Source organism: Ursus maritimus, unplaced genomic scaffold (assembly GCF_017311325.1).
Source record: "Ursus maritimus isolate PB19 unplaced genomic scaffold, ASM1731132v1 scaffold_28, whole genome shotgun sequence".
In the NCBI taxonomy this organism is placed as follows: Eukaryota; Metazoa; Chordata; class Mammalia; order Carnivora; family Ursidae; genus Ursus; species Ursus maritimus.
In genome coordinates this window covers 8,078,052-8,099,565 of record NW_024425341.1, presented here as the reverse complement: position 1 = coordinate 8,099,565, position 21,514 = coordinate 8,078,052, and the positions used below count along the sequence as shown (strand labels likewise).

The following is a 21,514-nucleotide window of genomic DNA, read 5'->3' as shown; positions in this document are numbered from 1 at the left end:
GAGATTAGTTACATAAACACATATAGAAAACATTCAGTGCTGAATTATAAACTGACTTACAAGTGTAGTCAGAATTTAGAAAACAGAGGCCCAACTGCAATAGCGAGACTGGAAAACAATCTCTGAGAGCCCTTGGTGAACCTTCATGGATGTCATTTAGGAACAAAAGAGAAAGGGCTACCATGTCATGAAAGGAGAATGGCATGAGCCACAGGAAGAACAAGTTATTTGATGTGCAGAAGGCAGTGAGAAAATTGCTTGAACCAGCTGAAGGTTACAGTTAGGGAACAACAATTATAAATCCTATCTATCAGCAGGCAGTCAGGTTATATCCTGGATACATAGTCTATTAATAATTAGGGCTACTAGGGCAGAGAGAGTTCAAGGTTCCTTTCCAATTTTGGTACTTTTAATCACGTAAGACTCCTTTTAAATTAGCTACTCACGAAGAGTGCGAGTTTATTAATAGCGGCAAGGATAATGCAGAAGTGCCTGTGTAAGCTTTGCCCATGTATAAATAGCCTAGCTCTCCTGACACACCTCATCCCAGATCCCTGCTATTCCAGTCCTGGATCATTAAGTCCGTTATGCAGAGCATTTCCTCAGTAACTAGCTTTTAAGACACTGAGCTGGAAAACTCATGTTTACCAATAGAAGAGCTACAATGACCCGAATCCTGAACATAAGCCAGGAAAGGTGACACAGTGCCAGCCCATGCTCCCGAACCTGCCCTATCTCCTAAGTAGCACAGGTCATTTTGAAAGGCACACCTACTATGTGGCTGCTCGTTAAAGGGCCTCTTTTCAGAGGGACGCCATTTTGTAGAGGAAAGATCTTCCTTGCGAGTCTTTAAATGTCATCCTGTGATGGCTATTTGATCATTTAATCTGCTTTTGCCACCCCTAATGAGAACATTTTTCCAAAATGAAGCACATTAACAGACATTCGGCAACCAAAAATAAAGAATGAACTGAGGTCGTTATTACCACTGAATGCATCATGACTCAAGTCGGATGTTTAGTAACTCGGCCAGATTTTGAAGGCTGAGTAAACTGGAGTAAACATGGGGTGGGGAGGCAGGCCTTGGAGGATTTCCAGCCTCCGGGCTCATGTGGGTAACCCACTGCCGACCAGTGTGCCTGTGAGGATTGCCTTGGAAGTAGGCCCTCACAGCCATTTTGATCTCGCTTTGAGTAATGCTGATGTATGTTATATACCCGTGAGTTCGACGTTTGCCTAAAGAAAAAACGAAGTGACTTTCGGATAATCTATTTTCATTCCTGTTGATTGCCACCAGATTCCACAACAGCTTAGCTGTTCACAGATGAATCTGAATTGCAGTGGAAGTCACGAGAACGAGGCCCTAAACGCAGGTTTTCAAACCACTCTCCTTCCTATGGGTAATATACCCTTCTTCGTCAGTGCTAGGGAAAATGGTATTCTCCCTCTAAATTGAATCCAAATATCTTTATTTCATCATTTAGAGATACTTCTTAAAACACTATAATTTTGCATTAGAGAAATGTTTTCCGGTAGAAATACTCTTGACCCCATTTGTCATCATCTATTTACCTCCAGTGGTTTTTTCTCTTTCCTACCATGTCCAATAAAGCTGGATTTTAAAGTTGGGTTTGGTTGGACTTGTTATTGACAGGATGTATGTGACAGCTGTCATGAGCAGTAAAGGCCATGCTTCCCCCCAGGGTGGTGAGACATCGTCAGCCTTGGCTGAATAGCTTTCCCGGCCCACAGTAAGATTAAAACATAACTTGTAGCTTTTCAGAACATAACCGTGAGGTCTGTGGTCTTCATTTCTGGGTTTTGTTTCTGAGAGAATCCAGCTTTTGGATTTTTACGTTGCTCTTAAGTGAACACGTTCAGGGCCTTCTGCCCAGGTTCCCTTACATCACCTTAACATCCCAAATCATCCACGTGACGTGTTTCACAGCTTCGTATGTGGTATTTAATCAGAGGGGAAAATTATATAGTTACTAACCCATTAAAACTGTTCCACTTGAAGAAAGCCTTAGCAACAGTTCACTTCTTGAACCTCTCGCAGACTTCGCACATTAATATTAGCTCCCCCAACTTGTGTGGTGTGGGCTGAAAATATCGTATACAGTGATGACTCATGCTCCGTAACGCGGATGGAACCCTGACTCCTTAATCTAAAGTAACGGGCCATCTTTCAAGAAGCCTTTCTGCAGCAATGCCCTATTCTGGAATTTGCCTCCATTACCACGGTGTTAAAAATGTGCGTTGTGACTTGGAAACAGATACAAGCTTGGTTGCAACAGTTGTGGTGTTTGTGGTAGCGCGTCTTTCACATCTCAAAGAAATGACAACACACGTGTGCCCACCTAGGACTGTCCTCTTAACCAAGACAGAAGCCTGGTTGAAGATCGTGATGACGTCATTCGTAGCTCACTGAAGTTATGGCTAATAAAATACTTAAAATCTCCCCCCTCCCTAGAAACCTTGGAAGGATGACAGCTTCCAGACCCAAGTCTTCTGTCCTCTTAGAACCAGTGAGGGTCTGGTGACATAATGGTCCCACCAAACTGTAGTCCTATGGAGGGTTTTTGTACTGGAACAGAAACCCTGTCCCTTTCCAGGCCTGCCCTCCGCCCCCGTACCTCTTGCCGGGGCTGCTGTGCTGGCTTCTCCTTTGCTCTGGGGGTGCTTCATCTGAATAATAGTACCGGTTTCTCGGTTTCTCGCAGTGACAAAAACAAAATACCTCCTCCACCCGGTAAGACATCATTTAGTTTCCGGTTTTTGATGATCTGTTCTGATAAATACATCTACAACTGTCTCCGGGAAGTGAAATCAGCTCAGAGATGTTTTTTTGGTTTTGTTTTTTTAAGTAAAAATCTGTCTGAAGGTGAGAGGAGAATAAGAGAACAACCCATGACTTCTCATCCTTCCTGCTCCCGTGTTTCCACGATAATTAAAGCTGCCAGTGTGTCTGTGTGTCTGTGTGTCTGTGTGTCTGACATCATCTCCTTTGGTAAATTCAAACCAAAGGTTGAGGAATGGTGGTATATTTATAAGACAGTAACATTTTATTTTATTTTATTTTATTTTATTTTTTTTATTTAAATTTTTTTTTTTTTTTTTTTTTTAGATTTTTTAGATTTTTATTTATTTATTTGACAGAGATAGAGACAGCCAGCGAGAGAGGGAACACAAGTAGGGGGAGTGGGAGAGGAAGAAGCAGGCTCATAGTGGAGGAGCCTGACGTGGGGCTCGATCCCGGAATGCCGGGATCACGCCCTGAGCCGAAGGCAGACGCTTTAACCGCTGTGCCACCCAGGCGCCCCAAGACAGTAACATTTTAAGACCTAGGTTTCTGTTACTGTGTTTTCTTTCTGTGTCTGTCTGACATGGGTGTGCGCGCACACACACACGCACACACACACAGCTCAAACACACCTTGACACAGGGAAAGCAAGGAATTAACCGCTTGCCCCATCTTAGAAAGAAAAAAGGAAAAACAACTAGTTTTTTCTCCATTGCTCCCAGCCCTCCTATTCAGTACCTCTCGGTACTCATTACTTACTTGGCATTAATGTGGATTTAGAATCTAATTTCAAAGGATTTCCTCCAGATGTAGTTCTTGTGTTTATCAATAATGCAACCTTGGGAAATATTGTTCGCGTAAAGCATTTAAAGGAAAACACCACAGCGACATAATTCTGTGTCTGTGTGTGTGTGTGTGCACACGCGCACACACACACACATGCTTAAGTTCAAACAGTTTTGTCTCATAAATATGTAAATTCAGCCTGCCTGTTTTAGTATCCCTGAAGCACACCTGAATATTGCTGCCTGTCACATTAAATCAACATAAAGAGCTCACTGAGGCACAAAGCCCAGGCTTCTCCTGGCCACAACTCCAGGATCTGGATAGCTGGCAGCCCCCAGTGTGAAATAAGGAGGGAGGCAGACTCGAACCACCACCAACCGTAGCCTTTGGGAACATTTTATAGGAAATAAACTGGCCAGACCCTATTTTCTAGTTTAATTAATGCAGATATCAATTTAACAATAGAACCGGAGATTTAACATAAGGTCCTTGTGGTATAGGAGGCAGATAGGAAAAATGAAGTATCAGGCCTCCCGCTTGGGGTGATGTGTCCACTGAGTGACTCAAAATCAGCTCAGCAGAATTGTTTGTATGACTGATTCTCAAACCCAGCTGGGCATCAGAATCATCATTTAAAAATACAGATGTCCAGGCCCAGCCCTGAAAAGAGTACAATAGGTTGTGGGCATAACTGGGAATTCTGTGCCAAGTATAATTTATTATTTTTGGAGAGTGTTTTAAAGCTCATACTCAGGAGTTCCTTTAACTCTGAAGCCAGTTGTGCCTTTACAAATATATAAATACAATGATTAGTTCATTATCAGGCTTCTTCATTTTAATAATTACTTGTTTTGTTACAGAATAACTATGATTGCTTAATATTTTGTGCAAGATTATGAGACACTCTTAATTATATATAGTTGGTTCAATGTGTGGAGATGAAAGCAAGCTAAAAAAAAAAAAAAGGCAAAAATAAATCATGGTTGTATTTAAATTGGGGGCCCTAAAGCAGAATTTCTAAAAGGTACCATTTTCCTCTGCGATAATCATAAGTGGACATCTATTAAAATTTTCTAACATTCTCCATTCTGCATTTCAGGGACTGCTTAGGCAGTGTATATCACCGTAGGGCAAATACGACTGACTTATGTCATCTTTATATATATCTTGCACCAGTGAAAAATTATTTACAGGACAGAGTTAATAACAGTCTGACCTTCACAGGACTTCAAAAAAAAAAAAAAAAAATCCAGCATAGGATATAAAAAGGCAGGGAAATGTAGAAAAAGATACTAGACCACAGTCAAGTTGCCCTGTTTGAGTCTTCGCTCTATCACTAACCCTTTAGGAAGAGGACTTTCTTTGGGGGTAAGGGTGTGCTTCCAATTTTCATCTCTTGATTTAAAACTACGCTTCTCTTCTAGTGCGATGATGCTCCGTGTGGTTTCTAAATATTAAAATAGCCTAGCTCTACACTAAGAAATGTGCCATCTTGCACAAGACACCTCATCTTCTGACCTCAGTTTACTTCTCTGTACATTCGGGCAAGTTAGATTATTTAAAGAAAAGGGGTATACCTTAGAGAGCCCAAATATACTTTGAAAAGCCCACACTGTGTTATCGTGTGGCTTTCATGTGGATTTGAATAAGTACATTCCTTATTTGTACTTGTTTCTAACGTCACACTAAAATTGCAAAAAAGAGGCTAATAGAGTATCAGGCTGATGATTTTGCTTGGCCATGAATAACCCCAGCTAAGGAACAGAGGCCTAAAGAAAACAGGTAATCTGCCCAAGACCGCATGGAAATGTGATTGGAGTCCCAGGCCTCCATTTTTGGTTTACAAGATTCATCCTCATTTGAGTAGATGTAGTCCCCCAAAGATTCTTGCACACCTTAAACCCTGAGTATCCATGCTCTAAAATTAAATACAAAGTCCTCAGCACAGCAAGTGAGAATCCATGACTTGATTTTCATCATCTCCAGCCACTCACTTTCTCCCCTAACCTGTCCCAGCTCTGCCTCGCCTCATACCTTCCTGCAGACTCTGCTCACTGCCCCCAGTGCGTGCTCCCTCCTTTTCCTGTGACTATCCCTGATCGTAACCTCAAGGTTCAGCTCAGATATCCCTTCTTCTGGGAATTTCCCGCTTCTTTTTCCTGGCCTCTCCTCCCACCTGCGTTAGGCTATCCCGTGCCTTGCCTTGACCTCCTCGGTAGACGTGTATTTGTAATATTTAGATACGATAATCAGATGCCTACTGTTGTTCTGAGCCTCTCACTAGACTGTGAGCTCCCTGGTGGCGGGGATAGTTTCATTTTATAAACTCAGAGTCCAGCCCAGGCATAGCTCCTGTGGACACTCATTAAATCTCAACAAGGAACCAGTGATCAGCATGGATAAAAGACCTCAAACCAGAGGGGGAATGAAGCATGAGAGACTATGGACTCTGAGAAACAAACTGAGGGCTTCAGAGGGGAGGGGGTTGGGGGAATGGGATAGGCTGGTGATGGGTAGTGAGGAGGGCACGTATCGCATGGTGCACTGGGTGTTATACGCAACTAATGATTCACGGAACTTTACATCAAACACCAGGGATGTACTGTATGGTGACTAACATAATATAATAAAAAATATTATTATAATAAAAAGAAGGAAGGGAAGGGGAAGGGGAAGGCAAAGGAAAAGGAAAGACCTCAAACCAGCATTTGGAGTGAATTCTCTCTCCGCCCCACCATGCCACGATCCTTCCACTCAGCCCAATCCGATGCCGGCCACCATGCTGTCATGCCCAACTCCTAGTCCTACACTGTTAGGAATTCCCTAGCACTGTGCTGTTCAGTACGGTAATTCCCAACCACGTGTGGATATTTACAATGAAGTTAATTAAAATGAAAAACTCAGTTCCTTCCTCGCTCTAGCCTCATTTCACGTGCTCAATAGCCACTGTGGCCAATGGCTACCACATTGAGTAGCACAGATACAGAACATTTCTAACATCACGGAAAGTTCAGCCTGACCTAAGAGCCCCCAAGAAACACCCCTCTCATTAAAAGAACCGGAGCAAATGACCTCGGAGTGGAATCACTTAGTCCTGAGAATAGATACTAGTAACCGATTAATGCTTACGTGTACGTGACGGGTAAAAGCTGGACAGCCGAGTCTTAGTAAGACATGTTTTTATTCCTGTTTTTCAAGAGTCGGTAAGATAACCTTGGGAGCTGCTTTTACTCACTGATAATTGAAATGTAAGTTTTATTGTATTTATAAGCCTACTTGCCTGACTTCTCACGATCTCTTAGAATCTGGGAAGACTACAAGACATAATTAAAGGATCTCAGTGTTCTTATTTATTGTACCTCTACAAGGGAATTATAAGTCAATTAATGGTGAGTCTAAGAAATGGATTTAGGGAGCTCTCTTATCTCCAGTAACACTAACAGCCTCACCCCAACGGCAGGTTAAGCTTTTGCAGAATTCGTGTCGGTTATTTTATTTGGCTTATCATTGCTCCAATAGGATTCTAGACACCACACATTTGGAACCGATTAAAATGGCTTGCTCAATAGATTGTAGATGAATTTTGTTTGTATTAAATGTAATTATAAAGATTTCTCAACGAAAGATACAGGAGTATTTATCTTCAGGGATCTGATTCTTTTTTCTGAGCTAAAACTCACTTGATAAACAACTTTTTTCTTGGCCTTCTGGCATAACTTTAATGAACATTACTCAAATAAATAGGATACGTGCACTCTATAGCATTATTTCGAACCAAAGAATTAAGTATTGTATAATGCCCACATTCATGATGGACATGTGAAAGGGTAGAGGGGCAAAAGGGTGAAGTTGCTGTTCAACTTTCAGTGTAAAATCTGAATGCATCCGGGGTGCCTGGGTGGCTCCGTCAGTTAAGCGTCTGCATTCAGCTCAGGTCACGATCCCAGGGTCCTGGAATCGAGACCTGCGTTGGACTCCCCACTCAGTGAGGATCTGCTTCTCCCTCTCCCTCTGCCTGCTGCTCCCCTACTTGTACCCTCTGTCTGTCAAATAAATAAATTTTTAAAAAATCTCAACACATCCTTTGATTATAGTCATAGCGGACGAAATTCACACAGTTGTGGAAACTCAACGGTGTAACAGTTTGCTTGGGGCAGGGGAGGTCTTTTAGTTTTAAAAGAAAGGTATGGTGTGTTTAAAAGCCTAAGCAAAGCAAATAATTAAGAACAATTGTTTCTTCCTGCCCAGATTCTTATTAGTCCGCAGCTTTGAGTCATTCCCCAGTCCTGACCTTGCCAGGACAGGAGGGGTATCAAAGAAGCGTGTGTCTGTCATGCTGTTTGTCTGTTTCCAGGAGACACGTGGTAGGGAGCATACCTGCCTATGGAAAGAAATGTGGCAGAAATGGGATACTTCATTGTTATGCCTCTTCTCTCTTTCCTGCCCCTAGGAAGTGGTTTCAGATGAAAGGCACCAAGGTGGACAGCTACTGGAAGAGCCAAAGTTGCTGCATTTCAAAGGGAACACCTTCAGTCTTCAGATCTCCGTCCTTGATATCCCCCCATTCCTCTGGAGAATTAAACCATTCACTGCATGCCAGGTACTGGCCAGATGGGCCGCTAACAGAAATAGCTTTGCTTAACCAGTACGTTGTCACTAAACCCTGGTGAGGGTACTCTTGACTTACCTCCTTTAAAAATATGGATTTAATCTCAGAACTGTCACAGAAATGTAGCAGTTGGGACTACACCCAGGGAATTAATCCTATTGTCATCAACTCACAGATTTCTAGCAGGTGGGGGAGAAAGGTGCTTTGATGTCACGTAATGTGAATTTTCTCCTCTCCCCACTTAAACTCTTGCTCAGTACAGGTTGAGATGGTCATTTAACAGCTTAGAGCGAAGTTGGTTTGTTGTTTGATTAAAACCAGGTCGTTACAAGACATGGTTTTTAACTGTGGTCAGCAACGAATGGTCTGGATGTCAGTCCTTCCAAGGGTGACAGTTTTGAGCTGTGGGGAGCCCTGGCTGGCCAGGTATGCACAAGAGGTTTTGTCCTGAATATATGAAGTGCTCGCCACCAAGTAAGCTGGGTAAGATGGGAAGAGGAAATTAGATGCTGGGAGCCAAAGAAAGGCTCATGCCCCTTAGAATCCTTTTACAAATATGTAAAGATATTTCTCTGTTATTATTCACCTATCTCTGTACCAGAGAATTTTAAAACATTGCAAAATGACTTAGCGTCTCCTCGAATAACTTTTAGGGGATTTGAGTAATTGCTTAGTATAGGAAGACCTCTTATCAGTGTGTGACCCTGCCACGGAATGCTGTGGAAATTCCCCGTGATGAGTGCCGTCACCACAAGCAGCTAGCTGGTCTCCAGTCGCTTCCTAAACCAAAGTCACCTGTGCTCCAGGTGACAGGACAGGTCCTTAACTTTGGAAAAGCTTCTGGTGGGCTCAGATTGATCCAGAATCACAGGAGGCTTTCAGATGCCTTTGTTCTGTAATAACCTGCAGAGCTCTGTGGGGTTTTAACCTTTCCATCCTTGTGGCATTTATTAAAAACAAAAGCCAAAAACTTGCACGAGGTAAACCAGCTTGTCAGAATGGGAACAAGCCAAATCACAGAGAAAGACCTTGCCTGAGCCATGAGAGTTAGAAAAAAAAAAGTTGAACCACCAACCCTTTCGCTTTTGAAAATTCATGGTTTTCAGATTGGACAAGGTTGTATTTTCCTGTTTACTTTCCAGACCTCTTGTTACCTTGGGAACTGCCCCTCTGTGTACCTTTTCAGGGCATTCAGAGCAACAGGAGCATTTCTCACAGCCCCAGACATTTTTTTTTTTTTTTGACACATTCAGCATATTTCCTTATGATGAGAGGTTTTCTATGAATAAATGGATTGTTAATGATGTTCTAAGACCTAGGTGTCTCTGTGTCCAGGAAAGCAGGATTCAGAGTTTCCAGACCAAATTGAACTTCAGGGCATTGTTAAAACAGGTCCTGATAGTCATGGAAATTCCTCTGTATTAATCTTTATAGGCTTAAAGGCATCATGCCACTGGATCTAATGCTGGTGCCTCCGTCCAAAGTAACTATTAAGTTTAATGTTTAAAGATTAAAAAAAAAAAAAAAAAAAACCAGCTGGAAGGACCATAACCTTGCACCAGCCCTTAAACAAAAATTCCAACACCAGGAATTCCAAGGAGAGCCCCGGGCGGGAAAGGCGCTGGGGGCTAAGAGCCTGTGGACCTCAGAGCATGCGACAGGGCCAGCCAAAGCCGAAGGGCATTGGCTCCCACGGAAACGCAATAAGCTTTACTGCCGGGAGGGGTTGGATTGCGTGGACGTTGTGAACATGGATAAATATTTGCCTTCTGTAATTGAGCATAATTTGAAAGAGTCTTGGAAGGCTGAGAAATAATTTAATTTTCTCTGCACCAGGAGGTTTGCCACTGAGTTGCATTTCCACTTCATTTTTCTTACCCACAAATGGCTTTCTGCTCTGTTCCTCCTTCCCCCCCCCACCTCCTTGCCGCCAATTGTCTTGCCCCTGTCACCACTGAAATCCCCTAGCTTGTGTGAATACATGCGGTGCTGCGCTTAATGGTCCTGCTGCGCTTGCCCCAGGCATCAGCTGTAAGCACTTCGGGGAGGGTTTGTGTTCCTCCCGCTTGAACCTCATGTGGAACAGGACGTGCACTGATAAACTTGGCGTGGATAATAGAGAATGGCTTTTCATTAGGGCTTAGTGGATGGGAACTAACGGAGAGCTATTGCAGGGACAGAAAACCTCACTCTTCCCGACATCATTTATAGGTCTCCTTCAACTGGTAAATCTCCCTGTCATCTTTTGTCATCTTCCAGCTCTGGGCATGGAAGACCTCTGGTCTTCCTCTCTCCCCCACTCTCTAACTACAGATCAGGAATCTGAGAAGCGACATATTCCAGTTGGGACCCAAAGCCTATTCTCCTCGGAAACCTTCCCTTCTTCTTCTGGGAAAGGTGGAATTTACCAGGAATTTTCAGGCCTGGGAGATACCCACTGCAGAGAACGTTTGCCCCATCAGACACCAACCAACTGCACAAGGCACGCTTTCAGAATGGTGTGACGTCAAGGCTGGGTCCAGAGCTATGTGCGGAAACCCCGTGCACAGGCAGACCAGCTGGCTTTGAAATCTCGTTGGGTTAGTTTCGGGAGGATTACAGTTGACAACACGCTGTGCTACAACCCACAGGGCTAGTCCCCCCCCACCCAGCCACCCCGAAAAACCAAGTATTCCTTCTTCTCAGGCAGACTTGACCACAGTTAGAGATCCCCTCCACAGATTTATCAGACCTCGTTTAGGGGGTAAATAAGTCTGCCTGCCATAGGTTACGGGGACCTGGGTGCTACTGAATCACGCGTTCTGCTATTTCTGGCTGCTTGTGGGGTAGAGAAGCTGGATTAGACAGTATACAATAAAATATTATTTATTTTTTAAATCCTACAAAACCCGAAGTTGGGCTGCCACCTCACTAGGATAAAAGCAGCTGTCTTTTCAGCATGCTTTTGTGTCTTGGGGAACCCAGTGTCTGTCTCCTGCTAGGATATGATTTACATTCTCTCCATCTGCTAGGAACCTAATTATAATGGGAATGAAAATGAAAACATTTCCGGAATTCTTTAAACACCCATAACTTTGCTACACTTTGTCCTCCCATATTACTTGCCACATCATTCCTCTCACTCAGTGAGCATCTTGATAGTTTTTTATTTTAATAAATGAAAGCAAAGATGATTGCCCTGACAACACACTAATCTATTCTAATTCTATTACTTTTAAATGTTTTGTCGGGCCCTCCTGGCAGCTGCTACTCAAGCCAACAATAAAAAAGAAATACTCTTTTGATACGGTCTTAAAATCAGATTTTTAAAATGTTTTGATTGTGTGCAGTGGGATGTAAAGAGAAAAGAGAGGAGAGTGAGTGAGTGTGTGTGCGTGTGTGCTGATTCTCATGGCTTTCTGCAAGGGAGGATTCTCTCTGCAGTGGGCATAACTCTCTTACCTTTCTGCCAGCGTTCTCCGGAGAAAATATAAGAAATGTAGCAAATTATACCAGAGAAGATACTTTTCAATAAATGGCCAGTACCATTTTTTTTTTTTAGGACAGGAAGCATTATCAAGGATTCAGATCCACCGCACAACATGGAGGTCAGTTTAAGAGCAGGACCTTGAATTCAGCTCTGGCCCTGCCGCCTAAGAACTTATGCAACATTGTAATAACTCAAATATCCGTTTAAGAACATAAAAACCTTCTTAGTTTTCTTTCTTTTTTTTTTTTTTTAGAGTGGGGGGAGGGGCAGAGGGAGAGAGAATCTTAAGCAGGCTTCACACCTATCACAGAGCCTGACACGGGGCTCGATCTCATGACCCTGAGATCATGACCCTGAACTGAAATCAAGAGTTGGATGCTTAACCGATTGAGCCACCCAGGCGTCCCCTTAGTTTTCTCAGTTAGGCAAAACCTGTTAACCATGGAGCCCTATGTTACAGTTTCTTTCATGAAAGGGGGTGGTGCAAAGGAACTATAAAAAATGTACTAGTTTGAAGGAGCGTTCATTTGAGGGCTGTTAAAACGAAGATGGGACAACACATGATGGCAGCACCAGGCAGGAGACTCTGTTTAATGTGGCAGGCATCAGGCGGCCATAGTGGGCCCCATCGCAAAGGATTCTTGTAACAAGAGCAGAGTTCCCAGGCGATCTGGTCACATCAGTGACCCCCGCTCATGATTAGAGGTAAAAGAGACATTGCAATGCTATTTCCTGAAGAATACCAATCAGCTGCTTCCTGTTTCCCTCTCCAGTCAAGCCCTAACCCCCTCATTAGCTCGGTATCATAGAGAATGCAGGCAGGAGATTGGGGAGTAGGTCACTACAGTTAGCTCTAATGAGGAGAGAAGAGGATCATTAATGGCGATGGGAAAATTAGAGAAGGACGAGACAGTGAATGGTGATAATCAGGTTTGAAAAGGTAGAGTTGTCGGAGAAAGTAAAAGCCACATAAAATGATTTGTAGTGATTAGGGGTATAATGTCAGTGATTGATAATAGATAAATTCCAGAGATGTAGCTGTTGGGAGTTCTCCATAGCGAGGTGGCAGTTGGGCGTCTCTGAGCAGATGGGATCTCGAAGAGTCAGCAAGTGGAGAGAGATGTGTTGGAGGCCGAGATAATGAAGTAAGGGCTACCCATGGCTTACAAAATGGAAGAAGCCTTGGGGGGAGAAGCACGATTAGAGTGAGGTTGGACAATAAGAAGAAATGGCAGACCTTGTAAATACATGTTATTATTTATCTGGTGTAGAATTTGGGATAGGTGAAAAGTCATTTTTGAATGTTGGGAAAATTACTTCCTCCAAAGATTGCTGGGGGACCTCACCAACCCATCTCACTCCTCTCTGCTTCTTGAGATGAAAATTCCACAGAACAAATGAAACAAAACCACAAAGCCTTTATACTGCTTGCTGGGATATGTGGTAGGCTTAGGGCATGAGTTTCTTCTCTCCGACTCCTACAGCTAGCACTCCTCTCTTCACGTGGACAACAATCAGAGACATCCCTCCTTGCTGGTCCCCCCAGGAAGCATCCAAAATCCAGATCTGTGAGACTTCCAGTAGAGAAAACTAAACAAAGAAACAAGCAACGTGCCCATGAGAGCTCAGGAAGAACTAGGTAACTCCTAGTTCTTCCAAGTGAGTAGATTGAATTTTAATAATGGCGCCCCATTTTCTAACACATGATGGCTTCATCACCAGTCACACTTCAGAGTATCAAACCTCCAAAAAATTATATTTATAGCAACAGGAAAAAAAGAGCACATTAACGAGATGACAAAAAGATAAAAAGGGGAGGATGAATGTTACTAGAAGCTGGTCATACATGGTCACTGCCAAGAATCTCAGCTTGATTTGAGTAGGAAGGAGAGACTTTTTAGTAGATGAAAGACTATCAGTGAGTGACCTCTAGTTCGCATTATTGTAAAGTCACATGCCTGACCACAGTCTAATCAGTGGCAGACACTGAGTAGTAATGGGGAAAAAGGCTGATGTATATAGATTTATTTCCCCCCCCCATTTAGCAAAAATTGCTTTTGCCACTCAATTGTCTGTAAGTCCTGTTATGGTAGAGACTGAACCTAGTTTCTTATTGTTTCTCTTGTACGGCGTCTGGTCATTAGCAGGCACCATGCACTTACTTGCTGAATGGATGAACTGAGTAAATGAGGAGGTGGCAAACTGGACTGTTCAGGGCAGCCTCATATGTTTGTCTCTCTCTCTGGGGGGTGTGTGTGATCATCAGTAGATATGATTTTTATGCTGGGTACATTAGCAATATCGTGTTCTGTTTACACAATTCTGTAGGAGTTTATGTGGTGTTGGGGTACGTTCTGGGCAGTCAGTTCTTTAGCATAATTTTCATTTAAGGGAAAAGATATCACCCTACCCCAAGCTTAGGGAGAAGGATGGACCAGGGGAGTGTTCCAACGAATTTTTTTTTTCGTGGAAAACCATGAGGATTAATTTTTGATAGTATCCTAATTGTATGTGTCACCAAGTGAAATCTGAGTTCTTGCGCTGTGGTTTTGGAATCCAAATGTTATCAATTGGAATTGACATTAATTACTTTTTGTGCTGCTTGGCATATGCTGGACCATTATTTCTACAATTCCACCAAAGTCGCCGAGGCAGTTATCTCTGCTGCAATCATTGTCATCATTATCATCATAATTATTGCGATTCAGTCTCTCCTAGTCTCTACTCATCTCAGCCGGGCTCTGCACACCACACCCCTCTTCTCTCCCCCGTTTCCCTGCAGGAAGTCCCATTCGCCCGCGTGTGGTGCAGTAACAGGCAGCCCCTGCACTGTGCCTTCTCCCTGGAGCGCTACACGCCCACCACCACCCAGCTGTCCTGCAAAATCTGCATCCGGCAGCTCAAAGGCCATGAACAGATCCTCCAAGTGCAGACATCCATCCTGGAGGTGAGTCCTTGGTCTGCGGGACCACTTGACTCCATTTCGACAAGACCCGGAGATCAACGTGCCTCTTTCAGTCGTGCTACACAGGGTCTAAAAGAGCTTCGGAATGCTCTCGCTCTTAATCCTCGGTACCGGTAAGGGCAGATTAACTTTTCCTCAGGCTGAGGGTTGAACTGAGCTTCCCGTTGGGCAGAGAAACTCAACCCATCAGAGCTTAGGCTCCGTGGAGAGCCCTTTGGGGAAAGAACTGGTAGAGGGCATTTTAAACACAAAACCACAAACAATCTAATCGTCCATTGCAGGTTTGCAATATCTCCTGAGATTCATTGGTGGCTGATGGTACATTTGAGACATAAACCATGAAGAGGCACAAGGTCACCATGGGGCTGTTTTTCTACTGGTTCTTTTTTTTTTTTTTTAAGATTTTATTTATTTATTTGACAGAGATAGAGACAGCCAGCGAGAGAGGGAACACAACCAGGGGGAGTGGGAGAGGAAGAAGCAGGCTCATAGCGGAGGAGCCTGATGTGGGGCTCGATCCCATAACGCCGGGATCACGCCCTGAGCCGAAGGCAGACGCTTAACCGCTGTGCCACCCAGGCACCCCTCTACTGGTTCTGACCAGCTTTCCAGAAGTCGTCTTCAGGACCTTGGTACCCTGCTGTCTTACAATGTCTCCTAGCCCCCAGGTTCGGGGTTCTGCATAGCCCTGTTTCAATTGAATCTGATTCATTGATGCCATCATGTACAACAGAGTAGACCGAAGTCTCATTCTACAAAGTAAGGAAATGCAAGTGCAAAGAGGGAAAGGACACTGTCCAAGGTCCTATCATTATTGAAGGGCAGAGTTAGAATGGGAGTCAGAGGAGAATTCACTTTTGCAAAAAGACACCTGATTTCCGCCATGGCTCTGATTTGCCTAAACCACTGAATGTCTTCATGGCTGTGGACTTGGCTCAGAGAGGAGATGATGGCATTCCCTCCTGAATGGTTATTTGAGGGTAGAGGGCTAGAGTAGCTGAGGGGTAGAATCAGGGGAAGCATGTGATGCTTCTGTTGAGCAATTGTAAGGTAATCCCTGGCTAGTGTAGAAAAACATATTTTATTGCTCATCAGTAGAATATATAAATATATATATGCATGTGTACAGGCACACATACGTATTTATGTACCAATATATAAATAATATGTATTTATTCATTCAGGCTTGGCAGAAGGCTTAACAAATGTTATATACATACCACTCAATTCAGGGGGGTTTTTTCTTTGAAAACCTGTAGCCTTATAGCATTATCACTTCACTCCATTCTCATTTCAATTCATTGTTTATGCAAAATGAACATTGCTAATTCCCTGAATAGTTCTTCTGAAGAGCGGATGGCTTTCCAAAGGATTGTGCCTCAAAATTGATAGCTGTCTTAGCTGACATGTTTGTACGGTATTTGCATTCATTATCACCAATTAACATTGTGCGCTAAAGTAGTTTTGATGGGAAAGGTAGATCCAGAAACGGAGGGTAGGATATTTTGAGAGTCTTTCTTGAATAGTCGTGGCATATTTAACACAATACATTTCAAAGTAAAATAAAAAAATCACAGGAAAGTTTTAAAATAAACACAAAAGGAAAATCCAAGCAGATTTTCCTTCTGGTGTTCAGAAGCAAGCATGAAAAGGCGGGACAGAAAGATAACCTCTGGTGCAAACTGCCCTAAATGTCTGATCACAGATCTATGCAACAATTCCAGGTTTAAAGGGTTGTTATTTTTTAAGGCACTCCGATGGTGAGGACCAACTTCTGCTATCACAGGAATCCATGTTAAAGGACTGTGATAGAGTTGATACAGCCTCATACCTGTGCTCCTTGCTTAAGCAAATTTTGGAAGTACACCAGAGGAAAATGAGCTAATAACCACAATCTTACCCTTTACTCTCCATTTCCTTGTCTAATGCTTCGCAAGCTTACGATCACTTTGAAATGCCTCGAAAAAGACGACACCACGCTATCTCTCGATAATAAGCCAGCCTCCGAATGATACTTACTCACTGTTGGGTTACCGCCATCCAGTTTGGAGGCCAATGCGTTTTAGAAGCTCTATTAACCCTTTCGATCCTGGAAGGATTTTATTAATTGTTTCAAGTGTTCCTGCTGGCATTTGGCCCAGTGCATCTCCATCTCTTTGTAATAAACTGTATTTGTTAGGCAAATCTGTTATTTTGTCAGCAGAAAATTAAAAACTTTTGAAAGCCACTCTATTTCGGTACCATTTCATGCACTTTCACATGTAACCATCCAGCTCTGTGGAGTAAATACTATACTGTCACAATTTGGCATGATGTAACATTCTCAAAGAGGTCAACCAAGATGATAGATAAACCCAGTAATGGGGAGCCAGAGTTCCCAACTGAGATACCTGACGTCAAGGTCAAAGTCTGGATTTCCATACTAGACTACTTCCGGATCCCAGTCAGGGAAGTCTAATTTAGCAATACTGACTTTGGGCCTTCTGCATAATGTAAGCCTTCTTTCTGGGGGGCTTAGGCACTAGTGCCAAACATCACAGCATCAAAAATTCTGTCTTTGAGTATGAAAGTAGAGTGAAAATTGGGAAGTTCTTTCCTCAAGACTGCAGAAGGATGGGATGGGCTAGAATAAGTGTTCATTCTATAGGTTTTCAAGAATAGAATAGATTTCCCACGTGTCAGTCTGCCTGGAAAGGGAGGTCTTCAGTGAATGATCGATCGCTCGCGTTCTTTCCAACTCCAGGACTGTCTCATTCCTGCCAGAAGTGTACATCTACCAATAGATGTGGTGAATACAAAGTATCCTCTTCTCCCTAAAAATGACTTGAATTTTTGTGGTAGACACTTCCAGAAAAAGTTAGGATACATAAAGTGCTAAGAAACTGGGATTACCTGGAGAGGAGACAAGATACATTCCAGACATGAACTTGTATCAGTCAGTGAGTCGGGAATAATAGGTCAGTAAGTGCATCACACTTTATGACCTCTAGGCTGAAAGACCCTGCATTAGCTGGTTTTAATAAGTTAGTAATAGGATTTCTTTGATTAAAGATAATAAGAATAATAGTAAGGAAATAAATCTTTTGAAGCTTTCAATAGATGTCTGAATTTTAAGTATCTGTCCCTCTCCCCACTCAAAAAAAAAAAAAAATCCCTGTATTGTTAAGCTCAGAGCTCCAACTTCCTACCTTACTTTAACGTATCATCTTAGCGTCTGTTTCATGAATTTAACGATGGAACCATGAGAGGTAAAAGATATACGTATGTAGGTCCTTGTATATATAAGATAATATTTATTTTAAATGTCTGAATCAGTACAGTGATTATGCTCATTGAAGGCCTTTGGTTCTTTATGTCTAGCCTCCCATCCACCACATTCCTTCATGCGTCTCATCTCAATGGCTTTCCAAATAAATAGAATCATTCATGTCATTCTCAAACTTAAAAATTATTTCCATGATCAAGATAGCGTATTTTTTTCTGTTTTTTAGAGTGACCATTATTGTGTCCATCCGTAGAAGCAGGTGGTTCTCTTTCAGTGCAACCTCACCAAATTACCAAACGATTACCACCAACTGACATTCTGTAAAAGCAACTGTATCACCGATCGGAAAATTGCGGAGTAAAGCAAAATAATTTTACTAATATCGAAGAGGAGGGCAGAATCCCTAAGTAATTTATGGCATCATCCCTTGTTAAAGTAATATTATTAGAGAATACTTTTTTTCCTTTCTTTTTTTTTGGTAAAAAGAACTTAAATGGGAAACTTGCATGTTACAATTTTCCCTTCAAGCAATTCTCTTATCTTTCTTCCAAAAGTGGTGGAAGGTTGGGGGATGATTTGTCTGTCGCAAAATAGACAGAATACTTGGAATTTCTCATTGACTTACACTCCCCAGCTAGCCAAGTAGCAGCCTCTTATCTCAGATGTGCAGAGCATGAAAATCTGCTGTTCCTCTGCATATTTAATTTAAACAATCAGGAAATGTGATGTATCTACAGGATTCTTATTACTTGGCCCAGCTGTCTTTTAGAATGCACCATAAATGTTACATAAAGTGTCATCCTTATGCGTGGCAAATATTTAAATTGGGAAACTTTATGACGGATGGGGGCCCACTTATCAAAGTATCGAAAACAGAAAAAATACTTAAGAGTCAGTCTCCTCCAATATTTTATTCACTTTGAACTCCTACCACTTCTGTCCTCAAGACTGTGGATCAGGGTGGTCTCTCTTCTGCCAACGGTAAAGACAGAGCTTGGTGAGCTTGGTCCACCCAAAGATGCCATGAGAGGTTGCACAAGCCAGCTCTGTCTATGCAGCCCTTTGTTGTGGCTACTTTCAGTGTTTTCAGTTTCACTGGCAAGCCACCTTTTCACATGGGAACACCCTTTGGTGTCGGTTTACAGTGACAGCTCCCATGTTATCTTGCATAGAATTCCTTTTTTTCCTCTCTACAGTTTCTACTATCTTTTTAAAGTACATCCTCCTGCCTTAAGTCAGGAAATTGAAGGAAACGGTCTTCAATTTACATTTTTAAAGGCTAGGAGAAATTTCACAAACCATGATTAAAAATGTTGTTCCTCCTTCATGAGAGACGATGGACTCTGGAAAACCAGCTGAGGGCTTCAGAAGGAAGGGGGTGGGGGAATGGGATAGCCCAGTGATGGGTAGTAAGGAGGGCACGTATTGCATGGAGCACTGGGTGTTATGTGCAAATAATGAATCATGGAATTTTACATCAAAAACTAAGGATGTACTCTATGGTGACTAACATAACATAATAAAAAATTATTATAAAAAATAAAAATAAAAAAATACTCTATTTACAAAAAAATTTAAAAAAATGTTGTTCCTCATAACCTATTTCATATAGCAAGAAGTCTGAGTTGATTCATTTTGTAACCAACATATCAGAATAAGAACTGTTCATTTTGCCAAAAATCACTAGTTACCCACTCAATTTCTATTCCATCAATAGCTATTCATCCTTCAAGGCCAACCAAAATGCCTCCTCCAGGAAGCCCTTCCTGCTGCTAATTCCAGAAGCATAAATCTAATAACGCTCAGCATTTTTCTTAACCACCTGCTTGTCTTGAAGCAGGTGCTGTAGAGAAATGAATTTTGGTATAGGTATTAGAAAATCAGACTTCTAGTTTCAGCCATGTTACAAAGTACCTGGGTAATTTTCACCACATTTCATAACCTTTGTGGTGTCTATAAAAGCTGCCAAAAGACTGATTAGGAAATTGGACAGATGTCATGGAGTACCCAAGGTCACTGAGCTAGGAAGTATCAAATCATAGCCCAAAGCAAGGTCCCTCTGCCTCTGAAAACCAACCATGCTTTTCTGTTACCCCACACTAATACAAAACACTAGAAGAATTTTGATGAGTGTTGTTCTATAATATTCCAGGGAGTAGAACTAAAATCAGTAGAATCTATTTAATATGATAATATCTACTTTGAATTTCCAAGCAGAAGCTATAATATGCAGCATTTCTCAAACGTATTTGACCAGAGATCTGCTCTTTCTTGGAACGTCTTCTGAGATACCCTTTTGGAAATAATGCATTAAGGCACTGTTTCCAAGATGCAGCCCTCAAAATGTAACTATGTCAGATGGCTATGGAACCACAAAACATATGATCATTAATAAGATCTCTGCATGAACGAGCTTCCTCAATTAACAGATTCTTGAAGACACAAGACTCACTGAGGTTTAGAGCCATGTGAGCCTGGCCCCTTGCCAAGAAGGCCTCTCATGGCTGTGGTGCCGACAGTAGGAAGAGGTGTTAAGGTTGAAAAAAGCTTCAGGGCAGGATCGCAGAAGAGTTCAGAAATGGCACATGTTAGCTGAACGGAAAATACAAGAGGACACATTCCTAACATGAAGGATGGTTCCTTGGACTTTAAACAGTCCTAACTAGTCCCTCAACCCCATCTCAAATTCGAAGGCTAAATTCTCTTTATATTATTATTATATTTTCTTTTTTGCTATATAACAAATTACCATAAACTTAACAGGATTAAACAGTACCCATTTACTGTCTCACATTTTTTGTAGGTCAAAAGTCCAGGCATGGCATAACTGGGTTTTCTGATCAGGATCTCGCAAGGTTGAGATCAAGGTGATGGCTGGGGACATGTTTTCACCTAGAGCTCAGAGTCCTTTTCCAAGCTTATTTGGATTGTTGACCAAATCTAATTCCTTGCAGGTCCCCCATTTTCTTGCTGGCTCTTGGACCGGGGTCACGCTCAGCTCCTAGGGGATGCCCTCAGGTCCTAGCTCCCTGCCCCCGCTCTATAGCCAGTTCACAGCCCTGCTGTTAGCTTTCTACCAGCCCAGCAGGAGAGATGCCCCCAGATAAGAGCTGCCTCTTCTCTCTTCTAAGGGCCACGTGAATAGGTCAGGCTGACCCTGGAAAATCTCTCTTGATCAGTTCATAGTCACCTGATTAGAAGCCTTAATGACATCTGCGGAATCCCTTGTCTTGTAACCTATCATAGTCACAGGAATGATTCAATCGGATACTTTTCAGGCTTTAAAATTCTGTTGGTCCACATAAACTTACCAGCACTTCACAACCAGGGTGGGGCAACACACACTTAAAGATGATCAATATACAATCAGTTCCCCTTTGTAGATTTCCTGACAGTTACCTGCCCAGCCAGCAACTTGGATTGGCCCATTCGTCTTCGGTCAGCTCTATCACAGGGTCATTCCTTATACTGAACTGAAATCTGTCCTTTGGGGGATTCTTCCTACTGATTCTAGATCTATCCCTGAGAACCAAGGGGGGGGGGGAGGTTTAATCCTGCTGTCACCTGACATCTCCCTGGATGTAGGAGGCTGACAATTGTGGACACCCCCCCCCCCC

The 21,514-nt window shown here is 42.5% G+C and overlaps 1 protein-coding gene across 1 annotated transcript in view; it reads left to right on the top strand.

Annotated features, from left to right (window-relative positions):
* Nucleotides 1–21,514, top strand: part of UNC5D (unc-5 netrin receptor D) — a 102,292-nt gene that overhangs the window by 61,142 nt on the left and 19,636 nt on the right. Inside the window, exons 7-8 of the mRNA XM_040643172.1 lie at nt 8,040–8,189; nt 14,450–14,614. Coding sequence (XP_040499106.1) covers nt 8,040–8,189; nt 14,450–14,614 — 315 coding nt within the window. The remainder of the gene's footprint in view (nt 1–8,039; nt 8,190–14,449; nt 14,615–21,514) is intronic.